The sequence below is a fragment of the Schistocerca cancellata genome, chromosome 1, assembly GCF_023864275.1.
Source record: "Schistocerca cancellata isolate TAMUIC-IGC-003103 chromosome 1, iqSchCanc2.1, whole genome shotgun sequence".
In the NCBI taxonomy this organism is placed as follows: domain Eukaryota; kingdom Metazoa; phylum Arthropoda; class Insecta; order Orthoptera; family Acrididae; genus Schistocerca; species Schistocerca cancellata.
In genome coordinates this window covers 601,086,223-601,101,016 of record NC_064626.1, presented here as the reverse complement: position 1 = coordinate 601,101,016, position 14,794 = coordinate 601,086,223, and the positions used below count along the sequence as shown (strand labels likewise).

The window sequence follows — 14,794 nt, the reverse complement described above, 5'->3', positions numbered from 1 at the left end:
AGTGTTAAACTGTAGGTACATTAAATAAAATTTGATATCATCCTTAATAATGATATTATTTACTGATGCAGTTAAATTACAAGGCATCATAAAATTAAATTATAAAGGTGACTGACAAACACTAGTGAGAACAATGGCCTTGCATCTCCTTGGAAACTTTGGTAAGTCAAGATTGAATGATACCGTTTCTAATTTTTGGCACAATTCCAGGTGCTCTTTAATAAGACGACTTCTCAATTTATTCTCGATAAGGTTCATGTTTGAAAATGATAATTCACATGAAAATATGACGACCTGATTAAGTAAAGAATAGCAGACACTAGTTTTTTCAGCTGATTCTGTAAGTCAGGAATACTATTCTAAGTGTTAAAACATTAACATGTCTCTCTTCTCCAGGTCTTTCAAAGCAGACTGCTTGTGCTGTGAATTAAGTTCACATTCGTTTTTCTCCAACATTTTTATAACAGCACAAAGATGTTCTGATTTCGAACTCCACAATATATTTTTCTTTTTTTAAATCCAGCAATTGTGTTTCAAACTGCTATTATCAGTGTTAAAGATAGAGTAATTTAATCATACTACAGTAGCAGTAAGAGGTTTTTTTCTAACAAATTATAAGGTCATCCTGTTTACGAATTTATGAAACCTGTTGAGAAAAGCTTCCCTCATGTCGAAATAACTTGTTCTGAAATAGCAAATGTCAATATCAGTGTTATTTTCTTGATGATATTTCAACAGGTTTGAAAAGGAAATTAAAGTTTCTCTTTCAAAACCCTGATCAAAAACAGATGATATGTTTTTAGATGAAATACCTTCTTCTAAAACAAACAGTTCCACGCTCTTCTGTAGGACAGATATTCTTTCCACTGCTTCATTTTGAATGACATTCACCACGTTAAAAATGATATAATGCACCTGACCTGGAAGCATTATCCACCCCTGCTTTGAAGACATGGTCACAAGTAGTGACAGCATCGCAGGTGGCAGTTAGTGCATGTGGTTTGAGTTCCAAGGGTGTGTAACAACCTCACCTAAATACCCATTTAATGACACATCTTTATCTTCAAAATAGACTCTCCACTCACCCAGGCTGAAGACCGACTTTTGTGCAGGGAGCACAAAAATTCAGCTGCACTGTACATGTACTCCCACACATGGTACTCTGTGGAAATCCCACACTCAAGGTGGCGAAGAGCTGCAGGTGGCTAGTGAGCCACCGTTCGCTAACCATTGTACTAGATGGTTAACATTGAGTCAGCAATATAATACTTCAACAGGCACACACAAAAGACTTTGTAAATGTCAACTACAGGATGAGAAATGTTTGTTGATGTGTATGCCGCATAATGGGTATTATTTCAAAATCCTAGACCATTGCCTACTGTGACACTTACTGCAGTCTGTGATGGTTACAGAGACACAAGGGAGATTTAACAGGCCACAAAAAGCAACGATGCGAGGTGAGAAGGGAACAAGAATTTCATATTTGATAGGTAATGACTGGATGATTGGTCAACAGTGCAGTACATTAATAATAACCAATAAAGCTTTCATGAAGTGCCAAACCCTCAAGTCAGCATATCAGTTTACTACATACATGTCAAAAATGACTACATAAATTCATTTGGCACAAAATGTCCATTAATGAGGCAAAATAAATTAATAGAATAAATTTTAGAAGGCAGTGTTCATGGACAGTTCATAACATACTATGTTCTGAGGGTTTTATGTAGATATCATACAAACTTTCACCTTCATTTCAATACTTACTGTTGTTTTTTGAAGTTATTCAGGATTCTAAAATTACAGCAGGGTGCAAACTGAAACCAGCTCAGGACATTTCATAATTATTTTAGTCTCTAACTTGAAGAGTTAATGATTTATTTTTTAAATGTCAGCCGCACACTGTGTTGCATGAGTAAACAAACTCCAGAGACACTGGGTCACAACTGCAAGAACTATATGCAACTACAATTTCAAGAGTCCTGAATAACAAACAAGAGAGCATTTATAAACAGTTTCACTGTACCATAGGCCAGAGGATACAACAGCAGACATTGCCACATTTATTTTTGTGGAAAAGACAACTGTGTATAGCACATGGAAATTAAAAAAATTACTTGTCTCAGGCTTGTCAGATGCTCCCAAGCTGTTGTCGGATAATTCAGACTGGACTATTGATATTTAGGGATATGTATTACTTGGCAAGGCAAAGTGGTAGCTCTACCATAGCAGGAATTAAATGGTCACATGATGTAGTGTAACATATCACTTTGATTAAGTGATGTATTGCACAAGCATTTTTGAAACCAACGAATGATGTTCGCCACTATAATAAATCTATTTTCTTAACGTATTGGATAATCTACTGTTTGGATTTATGTTTTATTTATGTGCATGTACCATGTGACGGATGGATGCAGTGTATCGGAAGCCAGGATGACAATAATCATCATACCACTTTCACAGCCATAGTAATGCGACAGTCTTGTTACCAGTCGTAATTGACATCCACAGAGCAATACGGCAATGGCAAACTAAACGGGAGGTATTGCTGCCTCAGTCTCAGGTTGATTTTTACTATGATAGAACTTTTTTAAACCATTAGATATCAATCACTTTGTTGTTCTGCTCTGAGTATAGTTTGAAAATTAAGTTGTGGAATGATTGCAATGTGCTTATGAAATTATACGGCTAGAAGTTAAATGGTCTCTGTATATCCAGCTCAAAGTAGGGACCAGGCTAACTGAACCTCATAATGACTCTTACAACAATAATTCTAATTCTATTACATTTGAAAAGATGGAACTCATGAATGCCATAAAGGTAACCAACTAAGGGAGATCCCGACAGCAACAAGCAGGCATAAAACACTGAGTTCACAAGCAGAATGTCTGGTTTGGTTACGGATCAGTAGCGTACTGAAGATTAATGTTACTCAGATTCTTCATAAAGTATAACCGGTAAGAGAATTTTGGCAGCAAACAAAGCACAGAGTGGACAAGTAAGTTGGAACACATGGGTTGAGAAATTGGCAGTGCGCACTGTCTTTAAAAAGCAAGGGCTCTACATTCAAGTTCCATCATAATATAAAGTTTTAACTTGTCTCAAATGTTTGTCATAGCACATACACTACTAAAGAGCAAATTTCACTGCTATCATTGCAACAATTTATATTTTAACATTTAAATTTGTGGCATCCCTCTCCCACCATTTTTTCTTAATTGAAGGAAAACATCACCTTCTCATCTTTCATTTCTGCCTCTTCATCCAGCAATGTCTTCAAACCAATCTCAGTTCCTTCTTCACTACTGCTGGCTGCAGCTTCGTCCTCCGACTGACTCTCCTCACCTAATCACAAGTAAAGAGAGAGTGGTCTTAAAATTTTAAAATTCATTGTTGTGTGAACATTATATTCACTGATGCATGACTGGAATGAGTTGTAAGGTTTAAGCATGCAAAAACCCGAATTTTAAAGAGGCAAAAAACAACTGATGCTATGAATGTTACATTTCAAAAATATTTGAAAAATAGTTCTATAATGTTACCAGTTATCACAACACTATCAAAAATAATGAAAATTAAAACAAAGCAATACAAGAAACATGTTTTCCAGCTCCAACAATACATCCAAGTCTCAAAGCATGAAAAGCCCACAAGCTCTATTGAGGCTCACCATAATACTACACTACTGCAACCTTGAGCAAATTTCATATGATGTACTGGTATAAGAGCTGTAAGTTTTCACACAAAAGGCCCCATAAATATATCATACAAGGGAGAAATTTCCAACGAAATTATAACTGCTAAATATAATTCTAAATCGCACGGTTTCTTTTAAAAATGAGATTTAATTTATCTGATTTAACCCAAAAATATTTTGCTACAACATAAGCCACATACTGTTTTCCCAGAAAATCTCTTTTTGCTATGACATTTCCACTACTATTTTTATTTTTAATTCTAAAACCTTATTTTAGCAGTTAAACTACTGTATAGAATACAGCTAGAAAATGAATCCTACAAGTTGAACTGGGAAAGACAATTGGCACCAAAACTGTCAGACATGACATTGCTTACACGTAAAAGAGCTGATGCAATTAAAATATCTTGGTGTAGGTCCACCAATGCAAAACACAATTATTTTGTTGTTGTTTTTATGTCACAATGTTTCATGTAGTTGCATCATTCTCAATGGACACCTATTTCTTCACTAAATTGCATTTTTATTCCACAAATGCTTCCAAGATGAAATTAAGTTTTTTTAGCGTAAGTCAAACATAATATTTTTTGGATCACTGGGTAAATTCACTTGAGAAAATTATAAAACTGGTGTTGTTGTTATTGCTCAGGTCTCCAGTCCAAAAACTGGTTTGATGCAGCTTCCCATATTTGTATTTCTTGAGCAAACATCTCCATCTCTGCGTAACTGCAACAACCTACATCTGCTCCAGACAGAATTTTAATCGGTTTCATAATGAGGACATTTTTATAATTTTATCAACATGTCTGGCTGTGCACTGGAACCCAGGTAGGGGGTGAGCTATTTATCATGTCGGGCTAGATAACATGGACATCTCTGATACTCCCCCTTCACTGGTAATACTAAAAATTTTACCTCCTAAAGGTAAGCATTGGCCAGCAATTCTGCATTCATAGTTTTACAATATCACTTTTCACTAAAATATGTCATGTATGTAACACAATGTGTGGTGGCTGTCCTCTTATTTTCTTATTTTACACCATGTGATTTGCAACAACACAACATTTTTTTCCCCCTGCTGTGAAAATATATCCTAACTTCCAGTTTTACAATCAGGACAAAAGTTTCAGATTGGCACAAATTAAAGATTTTGGACACTTAAAAAGTTGGAGCAGATGTAGGTTGTTGCAGTTATGCAGAGATGGAGATGTTTGCTCAAGAAATACAAATATGGGAAGCTGCATCAAGCCAGTTTTTGGACTGGACATCTAAACAATAACAACAACACCAGTTTTATAATTTTCTCCAGTGAATTTACCCATTGATCCAAAAATAGTATGTTTGACTTACAGGCAAAAAGGAATACAAACGTCTCAAAAATGAGATCGACAGGAAGTGCAAAATGGCTAAGCAGGGATGGCTAGAGGGCAAATGTAAGGATGTAGAGGCTTATCTCACTAGGGGTAAGATAGATACTGCCTACAGGAAAATTAAAGAGACCTTTGGAGAAAGGAGAACCACTTGCATGAACATCAAGAGCTTTGATGGAAACCCAGTTCTAAGCAAAGAAGGGAAAGCAGAAAGGTGGAAGGAGTATATAGAGGGTCTATACAAGGGTGATGTACTTGAGGACAATTTTATGGAAATGGAAGAGGATGTAGATGAAGATGAAATGGGAGATATGATATTGCGTGAAGAGTTTGACAGAGCACTGAAAGACCTGAGTCGAAACAAGGCCCCGGGATTAGACAACATTTCATTAGAACTACTGACAGCCTTGGGAGAGCCAGTCCTGACAAAACTCTACCATCTGGTGAGCAAGATGTATGAGACAGGAGAAATACCCTCAGACTTCAAGAAGAATATAATAATCCCAATCCCAACGAAAGCAGGTGTTGACAGACGTGAAAATTACCGAACTATCAGTTTAATAAGTCACAGCTGCAAAATACTAACGCGAATTCTTTACAGACGAATGGAAAAACTGATAGAAGCCGACCTCGGGGAAGATCAGTTTGGATTCTGTAGAAATGTTGGAACACATGAGGCAATACTGACCCTACGACTTATCTTAGAAGAAAGATTAAGGAAAGGCAAACCTACGTTTCTAGCATTTGTAGACTTAGAGAAAGCTTTTGACAATGTTGACTGGAATACCCTCTTTCAAATTCTAAAGGTGGCAGGGGTAAAATACAGGGAGCGAAAAGCTATTTACAATTTGTACAGAAACCAGATGGCAGTTACGAGAGACGAGGGGTATGAAAGGGAAGCAGTGGTTGGGAAGGGAGTGAGACAGGGTTGTAGCCTATCCCCGATGTTATTCAATCTGTATATTGAGCAAGCAATAAAGAAAACAAAAGAAAAGTTCGGAGTTGGTATTAAAATCCATGGAGAAGAAATAAAAACTTTGAGGTTCGCCGATGACATTGTAATTTTGTCAGAGACAGCAAAGGACTTGCAAGAGCAGTTGAACGGAATGGACAGTGTCTTTAAAGGAGGATATAAGATGAACATCAACAAAAGCAAAACGAGGATAATGGAAAGTAGTCGAATTAAGTCGGGTGGTGATGAGGGAATTAGATTAGGAAATGAGACACTTAAAGTAGTAAAGGAGTTTTTCTATTTGGGGAGCAAAATAACTGATGATGGTCGAAGTAGAGAAGATATAAAATGTAGACTGGCAATGGCAAGGAAAGTGTTTCTGAAGAAGAAAAATTTGTTAACATCGAGTATAGATTTAAATGTCAGGAAGTCGTTTTTGAAAGTGTTTGTATGGAGTGTAGCCATGTATGGGAGTGAAACGTGGACGATAAATATCTTAGACAAGAAGAGAATAGAAGCTTTCGAAATGTGGTGCTACAGAAGAATGCTGAAGATTAGATGGGTAGATCACATAACTAATGAGGAGGTATTGAATAGAATTGGGGAGAAGAGGAGCTTCTGACACAACTTGACTAGAAGAAGGGATCAGTTGCTAGGACATGTTCTGAGACATGGAGGAATCACCAATTTAGTATTGGAGGGTAGCGTGGAGGGTAGAAATCATAGGGGGAGACCAAGAGATGAATACACTAAGCAGATTCAGAAGGATGTAGGCTGCAGTAGGTACTGGGAGATGAAGACGCTTGCACAGGATAGAATAGCTTGGAGAGCTGCATCAAACAAGTCTCAGGACAGAAGACCACAACAACAACAACAAAAAGTTGTTGGTTGACTTTAACTTTAAAAAATTGTATTTAAGATAATGAGCAAAATTTTTTATTGTTTCAACTCACTGCAGTAATGTAATGTCATAAGGACTTGTGTACCTTTTAACTTTGGCATTTTTTATGTTTTATGAAGGCAGAAAGTTCAGAATGAAACTTTCATTCTGCAGCAAAGTGTGCACTGATATGAGACTTCCTTGCACATTAAAACTATGTGCTAGACCGAGACTCAGACTCAGGACCTCCACCTTTTGCACGCAAGTGCTTTACTGATCTGACTGACCTCCATATTTCACAAGCTAGTGTACCTCATATTCAGCTATACAGTAAGACTGACAAGGAAAAGAACAGCAAGAGGTAAGCACAAATATGTACAGCCAATGCACCTAACAGTTTCCTACTTTCACAAATTACAAATACTACAGTGTTAAAAGTTTTCAATGGCAATTAAGAAGGCAAACTCGAAAGAAAAATACTGTACAATAGGTTAATAATACCATCTACTAATAATAAGTCATCGATGAACTTCCAGCTTCCAATTTCCTCATTTCTGAGGTTTGAAATTTATATCAAGAGTTCAACGTTTGGATAAATTCAGTTTAAAAATGAGAAACAAACTTGTTACTGTGATTGTCATTACATAGTGTCTCACAAACATTTTAACTGCTTGTGTGAAATGGAATCTCCCAGCATATAGGCTGATGAAAAGGTCTCAAGTTTCCAGCCGGATGGTAGTGTTAAAGCACTGAAATGTTTCAGAGTGTGAGCAGAGTACCCCCTACATCTGGATACAGATGGCTGGATACTGGCTGGCACAAAGGCGGGGAAGTGGGTAAGATTGTTGAGATGAGTGTAACAGGTGCGTGTTCACATTCCTGCCTCAGCATTCCGCGAAAGTCCTGGGCCTGCTCTCTTTGCACTGCCTCTTAATGCAGGATTCTGTGCTGCACTCAGTTGGTTTCCTTCGTACTTGTAGACCAGATTCACGTGAATCCCTATTTCAATGGATGCCTTTATGATGCAGCTCCAAGAGTCAGTGTAAAATCCTGATGCTCTGAAATTCAAAGGTGTGATCTTCCTCAATGCTGTGCTCTGCTATTGCTAATTTCTCTGTATGTCCCAGTCACACATGCTTGACACATTCCCCACAGAGTTTCGAAATATGGGACAGCATTTGTCCAACTTATTGCTGGCCACATTTGCAGACAAAACTGTAAATTCCAGGTACATTCAATTTTAATGTGTGTTTCACAAAACCAAGCCACCATTTTATCTTCAGTAGTTGTTGGAAGACAGTTTTTATGCCGGATTTTTCAAGTAGCCTCACAAATTTAGCTCAGAGTGGTTATAAAATGACTTTTATCTTAATAATATGCGTATTTATAAATGTGTTTGGAGAGAGAAAGAGAGAGATTGATTTTTGATTGAGATTTTTACTTTTAGTCTTAACTGGTACCTGAATTTTGGTTGCTGCCTCCTTGAATGATCAGCTTCGGCACCAGTTGGTGATGTATTATAATTTGGAGAAAGTTATTGTTCTTTAAGGTTTAAAATACGACTCTGTTAGTTACTTGGCCATATTGTGGATAGGTCTGAGCCCAAGTTTTCATAGCTTTTCATACCTAAGGGACCACTGTTGTAAGTAAGTAAGCAAGCTCAAACAGCAATCTGTTTTTTTTTTTTTTTTTTTTTTTGTGAGAAAAGGAGATTGCTTGGCACACAAACGTCCTTCAAACTACACGCCCTGCTGCATCAAAATTGGTCAGTGGAGTTCAGCACCATACTATTATACAAGAACATAATCCAATTACTGCAATTAAGAAATTATGAGAGGTTGTTACTTATTGAATGAAAACTGTAGATAATGCATTTCCTTTCCTGTATTTTAGTGAACTTTGTACACTTACAGTTCTGTCAATTGATAGACAATGAAGTTCCTCTCCTTTTTCCAAAAAACAAGATATTTCTGTTCTTCACTTACAGAAAATTTGTATACATAAATGTTTGGCAATTATTACACATACTTTACTTGGTTTTATCACTGAAATAGCAATTTTCATTAAATGTAACAAAACATTCTGAGCGATGGCCTAGCAACACGTCCTCTTTGCACAAGATACAGATTAACAGTCCTTTTTTTAAATAAATCAATTGTCTTTTGAGTCCACACTCAAAGATTCACAACTACTACTGTTGCGGGGATTGTGCGCCAAAGAGCCTCCTACTGTCCAGCCACGCTTCACTTCACTTCAGGCACAAATTAGTTAAAAAGAAAGGGCAGTGAGGCTCACATAACATTACAAGGACCGGAGTACATAGGGAAAGCAAGTCTCTCGTCTCCTCCTTCCTATTCCTGGTTTGCTGCATCTTTTCTCTCTTTGAATGTCATACTAATATGAAGTTCGCTGTACTCATTTTTGAGGAACACCTTCTTTAGCTGTGGTAGTTCAGCTGGGAGGCTTTCTTTATCACTGATGACATGCACCCTATGTACCAATATGGTCAGCACTGTCTGCCACTGTACTCGACGGTGGCAGCTCTTTGCATACAGATACAGGTCTCTGTGGTTTTCTTTCTATCTGATGAATGACCAAGTGTGCAGTCTGCCACCTCCTTTATTAGCATGTCCAAGAAAGGAAGACAGCCAGTCTCCTTTATTTCTACAGTGAAACCACTGTTTTGATGGATGCTATTAAGGTGGTTCAGGAACTCATCCACTACCTATGTGTCATCCTCCCTTACCACAAAAGTATTGTCAACATTGTGGTAGAACTATTGGGTTTCTGATGAGCCATTTGAAGGGCCACTTCCTCAAAGAGTTCCATGTAGATATTTGTGACCCTTGGTGCCAGTGAGGAGGCCATGGCCACTCCATACATCTGTTCGTACAACCCCCAGTTGCAATTTAAAGAGATGGTTGTCAGTGTACCTTCAAAAAGTTTAACTATTTGTGGCTGCAAGTGTCAAGACAGCAGCACTGAGGAGGCTTGCAGAGATACTTTTGAGAATGTTGATGTAACACTGAAATTCACAAGCAATTCATCTTTTTATAGTTATGTCGTCTCTTTATAGTCGCATGTCCTTAAGTACTTCACAAAATCTGTTGATTCGTAACATGAAAACAACAGTGTCCCACAAGGGGTTTCAAAAATGTCACCACATATTTCGCCAGTCGATAATTGTGTGAATTAATGGTGTCTGGTATTGGCTGCAGAGGCACTCCTTCCTTATAGATTTTGGGCAATACATAAAGGTATGCTGTCGCTGCTTCTTCACTGCCTTTGGCAGATATAAGCTCTGCAACACATGCACTGTTTTCCTGGTGACTGTCAAGGTTGGATCCTTCTTGAGCTTCCCTTAGGCTGGGTACTGTAGCAGTGTACTAGTTTTATGATGGTAGCCATCAGTGTGTATCAGCACCTTTGCATTCACTTTGTCTGCTGGACAAATCATAGTTTAACTGCTAATGAAAAGTGAAGGTCTCTAAATGAAAGACAGAGTGCATGTTGTAAGTCAAATCTGTTGTTATTCATTTTTCAAACAAAATTTCATATCAGAAAGTACAAATGTACCCACTAAGGATAATAACAACTACAATAAAACATCATCGAGGCATAAAAAGACTATTAAAAGGTAGTTGTATTAAAAGTACAAACACAAAGGCACATTCCCACAACCAGAGTACAACTGATTATTAATTATCAACTACTGAAAGCAGTTTCCTGGCCTGATGGAGATGGGAAGGTGGGGGGGGGGGGGGGGGGGAAGGAGGAAAAGATTCAGGAGGCAAGTAGGGGGTAGTGGGATCTTTCAACAGCTCATTCAGCAGCTGAATAACAAAATGAAAGGAGTTCGGGGGGGGGGGGGGGGGGGTTAAACATATTAGACATAAAAGGGAGGCAGTTGGGGAGGGAAGAGAGGAATGGAGAGAAGGTGAAGGTGAAGGTGAAGATGACAAGGGAGTTGGGAGAGGAGAGAGAGAAATGGAGAGAGATGGAAATCATAGAAACTTGTGCTGGAAGGGACCATCAAAATAGCCCACATAATGAAGCAGCTGTCAACGTCATTAGTGTTTGGTGTGCAGCATGTTTGGCAACCAAATGTTCAAGTCTACAGTCTGTCACAGTTTTGGCTGTAGCCATTCATGTGAGTACACATTTTGTTACCTAACATGCCCAAATAGAATGTTGCACAGTCATTGCAGCACAGCTGATATATTGCACAACTGTTTTCACACATGCCCATGCCATTGACTGGGAAATAAATGCTTGTGACTGGACTGCAGTAACAAAGCTTTACATATATAATTGACCTCCAAAAATGAAAGAATCGTGGGTCAGGATGTTGCTGACTAGGAGGATTTGGAAAGAGATGGTAGGTTTCGTACCAGAAGGACATTAGGAAAGATACTGTTCTATGGCCACAAGACCATGGGTATGGGAGATGTTGACGTACAAGGACACCGAACCAACAAGGATGCAAACTGCGGGGTGGGGAGAAGGAAGTGAGCAGTGTCTTGAATGTATGATGGGAGGTTGCGGATAACAGTTTTCAGGTTTTGGTGAAAAAAAGGAAGATGTTTGTTCTGTGTGAGCATTGTTCCCAGCCTTGTGGGATGGTATCAGGATCATGATTGTAAAATCTGTATGGAGAGGTATTGCACAGTTGGTGGACACCTTGGGCCACATACTCTTCAATTCATGAGCGCTGTGATGAAGTCTTTGTCCGTGGGAAGGATGATAAGATCTGGATTGGTTTTCAGGTTACAGATAGCTGTGTGTTCCATAGGAGCTACACTGGACTCACTAGGGAGGGATTTAGGAAAGGAAGATAAGGTCAGGTGCAAGTGACGAATTCGGGAAAGATTACCAGGGAATGAATATTTGGAAGGGTTGGAAGATTATGGTTGGAGAGTGGTTAGAAAACCTACTCCCAAATCTGCTTTGCCTTGTCCTTCCAACACAACAATCCACCTTTCTAGATTTCAATTCCAATATCTCAGATGGTTCCTTTAAATATGTCTGTTCATATAAATTGCACCAACCATCATTGGTACCTCCACTTTTATGGCTATCAGCCATTCCATGTCAAAAAGTCTTTTCCTTACCTGTGGACTTCACATCTGCAGTGGAAAGCTTGAGTTGTTGAAATACACCAACTGCCACCCATCCAACTTACAGAATATCTTTGTTCATTCCTATTCCAATAATGCTCACTACCTGGCAGCCCATGGGTCATTCCCTTGTGCTCGGCCCTGGTGCAAGACTTGCCCCACATTTCCACCCACCACCTTTTCCGCAGACGAGCCACAGGAGCACGTGTGACAGCAGGCATGTTATACATCAGCTATGCTGCAATTACTGTGCAGCATTTTGTGGGCACAAGTAACCAACCGTCTACTTGCATGACTGGCCAATACTAAGCTGTGGCAAACCGCAAACTTGACCATTCATGTATTGCGCCCCACAATTCAAGTGCTTCAACATCTGGATGGTCCCTTGCAGCATGAGTTTCTCGTAACTACACAAGCAGGGATTGTCTCCCAAGCATAGCCCACACACTTGCAATAACCCTGGCCTCAACCTCCACTAACCCGTGCCCACATCAGTCTGTTACAGGCGAGTGGTTGCCTCTTCCTATTTTATGTACTGTTCCATTCAAGGATTTTCCATTATTATAAAAAGAGAACTTTATTTTGTAAAGGAAGATGTCTACCAAATTGTTATAATGACATCAAAAATAAAGAATGACAACAACTCATCTATAACTGATTGCCACATAGTGCAGTGATGTATGTAACACCACAGAGTTGTTGCTAGCTTCTGAATTCTACAGAGTTCACCAGAAAAATGTATACACTCTTTGTCAGGCTCTATCGAGATACTGATATTGTTGTTCGATTTGAGTTATGAGTGTGTTGTAGTATGGTCTTTGGCTAAACAGATGTTAGAAATTTCATCTCAGTATTGAGAAGATGGCTGGAGTAAGATTGACATTTGAGTAACGAAAATTGTTTGTGAAGTGGTTTCTCAAGTTTGATAACGCCGTTAAAGTGCAATGTCAGTAGAGGCTGGAGTTTGAAACAGAACCGCCAACCTGCCTAACAATTAAATGCACCATTGCCAAATTTGAATTGCAGGAACAATTTATGACATTCACAAAGGAATATCAGGAAGACTGTGTACAGCTACAAGTCCTGCTTCGTCAGCTCTTGTGTTTGAAACGTTTGTTACTTCTCCACAGAAGCCTGCTACACAATGTGCACGTGAAGTGGGGGTTAGCAGTACAAGTGCACAAAGAACTCTAAAAGCTGCAAAGTGGAAAGTTTACATTCCACAATTACTGCTCGTGATTAAAGACGACGATCCTGATCGCTGAATGCAATTTTGCGAATGGTATCAGAAAATGGTAACTGGCGCCAAACAATTTGTGACAAAGGTAGTGTGGAATGACAAGGAACAATTTATATGTAATGGAACAATCAATTGGTGTAACAGTGTGTACTGGGCACCGGAAAATTCACATGTTTATGTGGATAAAGCAGTCAATCTACCAAGGGTTCATGTGTGGTGTGGACTGTCATCTAAGGGCTTAGTAGGACCCTTTTTCTTTGATGCTAATGTCAATGCAGAAGTGTACCTGGAAATGTTATGCACATCAATTTTGCCAGGTATATGTGCCTTTATTGAGCTGATGAAGAGGTCTTCAACCAAAGGGATGGGGAGCCACCACACTACCACCTAGCTGTACGAGCTTTTCTGGATGACAATTTTCCAGGGCACTGGATTGGACGAAGAGGGCCCATTGAGTTCCCTCCACAATCGCCACCTATAGAGTTTTATTTGTGGGCAATTGTGAAAGATAACGTCTATCAATGTAAGCCATGCATTCTGGAGGAGCTTCGCCAGGAGATTACAGTGACATATGCAGCAATCTCCACTGTAACACTGACTGACGTAGTTGCAGTGACTGCTCGTCATTCTGTTATGTGTATAGCCGGGAACGATGAACATTTAAAGTAACCGTGTGCTAAACTGGAGGTTGTACAACATGTGTGATCAATTATTAAATGTAAAATAAACACATATGTAGTACTTTTTGTTCCTTAAAGTGTGTATACATTTTTCTGGTGGACTCTGTATTTTTCAGCCCAAGCTCTTGTACATATCTATACAGCCACCCCAAACTAACTTTCATCCTCGAATATCTGGATTTTAAAATAACTGTAATAAACTGAATTCATAGTCATGATAAAACATATCTACAGACTGCCATCAATGCAACATGTGACACGTTTCTATTGGCTGCTCTTTTCTGTGTGAAATGTGAATCCATTGTGCTTAATAATAATCATCTTAATAATAACACTTCGAAAGAATAAACATCATTCTCCCTTAGTGAAATTACCACTATCACATAAACAGAAACCTACCATTGTCGTCATCATTGTCGACATCATCGTTGTCATCTTCATCATCTTCTTCTGTGTCTACTTCTGACATTTCATTAACTTCCGTTTCCACAGTATCATCCGCTGACAGTGAACCTTTGTATTTGGCCAGGAGATCTTCAATGCTCAATTCACTCTCTGCCTGTTTTGAGAACACAGTGACAAGTTAAGCAATAGAAATGTAAGACACAGAATCACATATAAACTGCATGGTAACACATATGTAAACCTATGAGTTACAAAAGCCATAAACAAATGAAGGTTATAGATGGATAGGAAGGAAGGGAAAAAATGAGAAAATATACCAACGCTAATTTCAGATTTTCTTTTTTTAGAAAAGTCTGTAAGAAAATCTAGTTTTTCAGTTTGCATGCAGCAGCCATAAATTTATGGAAGTACGATTTCATTTGCCATCCTGGCTGTTATAAAATCACC

The 14,794-nt window shown here is 38.7% G+C and overlaps 1 protein-coding gene across 3 annotated transcripts in view; it reads right to left on the bottom strand.

The window, feature by feature from the left end:
- The window catches only part of LOC126182312 (helicase domino), a 425,840-nt gene that overhangs the window by 306,753 nt on the left and 104,293 nt on the right, over window positions 1-14,794 (bottom strand). For all 3 annotated transcript variants that reach the window (XM_049924839.1, XM_049924841.1, XM_049924840.1), the window contains 2 exons: window positions 14,342-14,501; window positions 3,242-3,351 (listed from right to left, as the gene is read on the bottom strand). In XM_049924839.1, coding sequence (XP_049780796.1) covers window positions 3,242-3,351; window positions 14,342-14,501 — 270 coding nt within the window. The remainder of the gene's footprint in view (window positions 1-3,241; window positions 3,352-14,341; window positions 14,502-14,794) is intronic.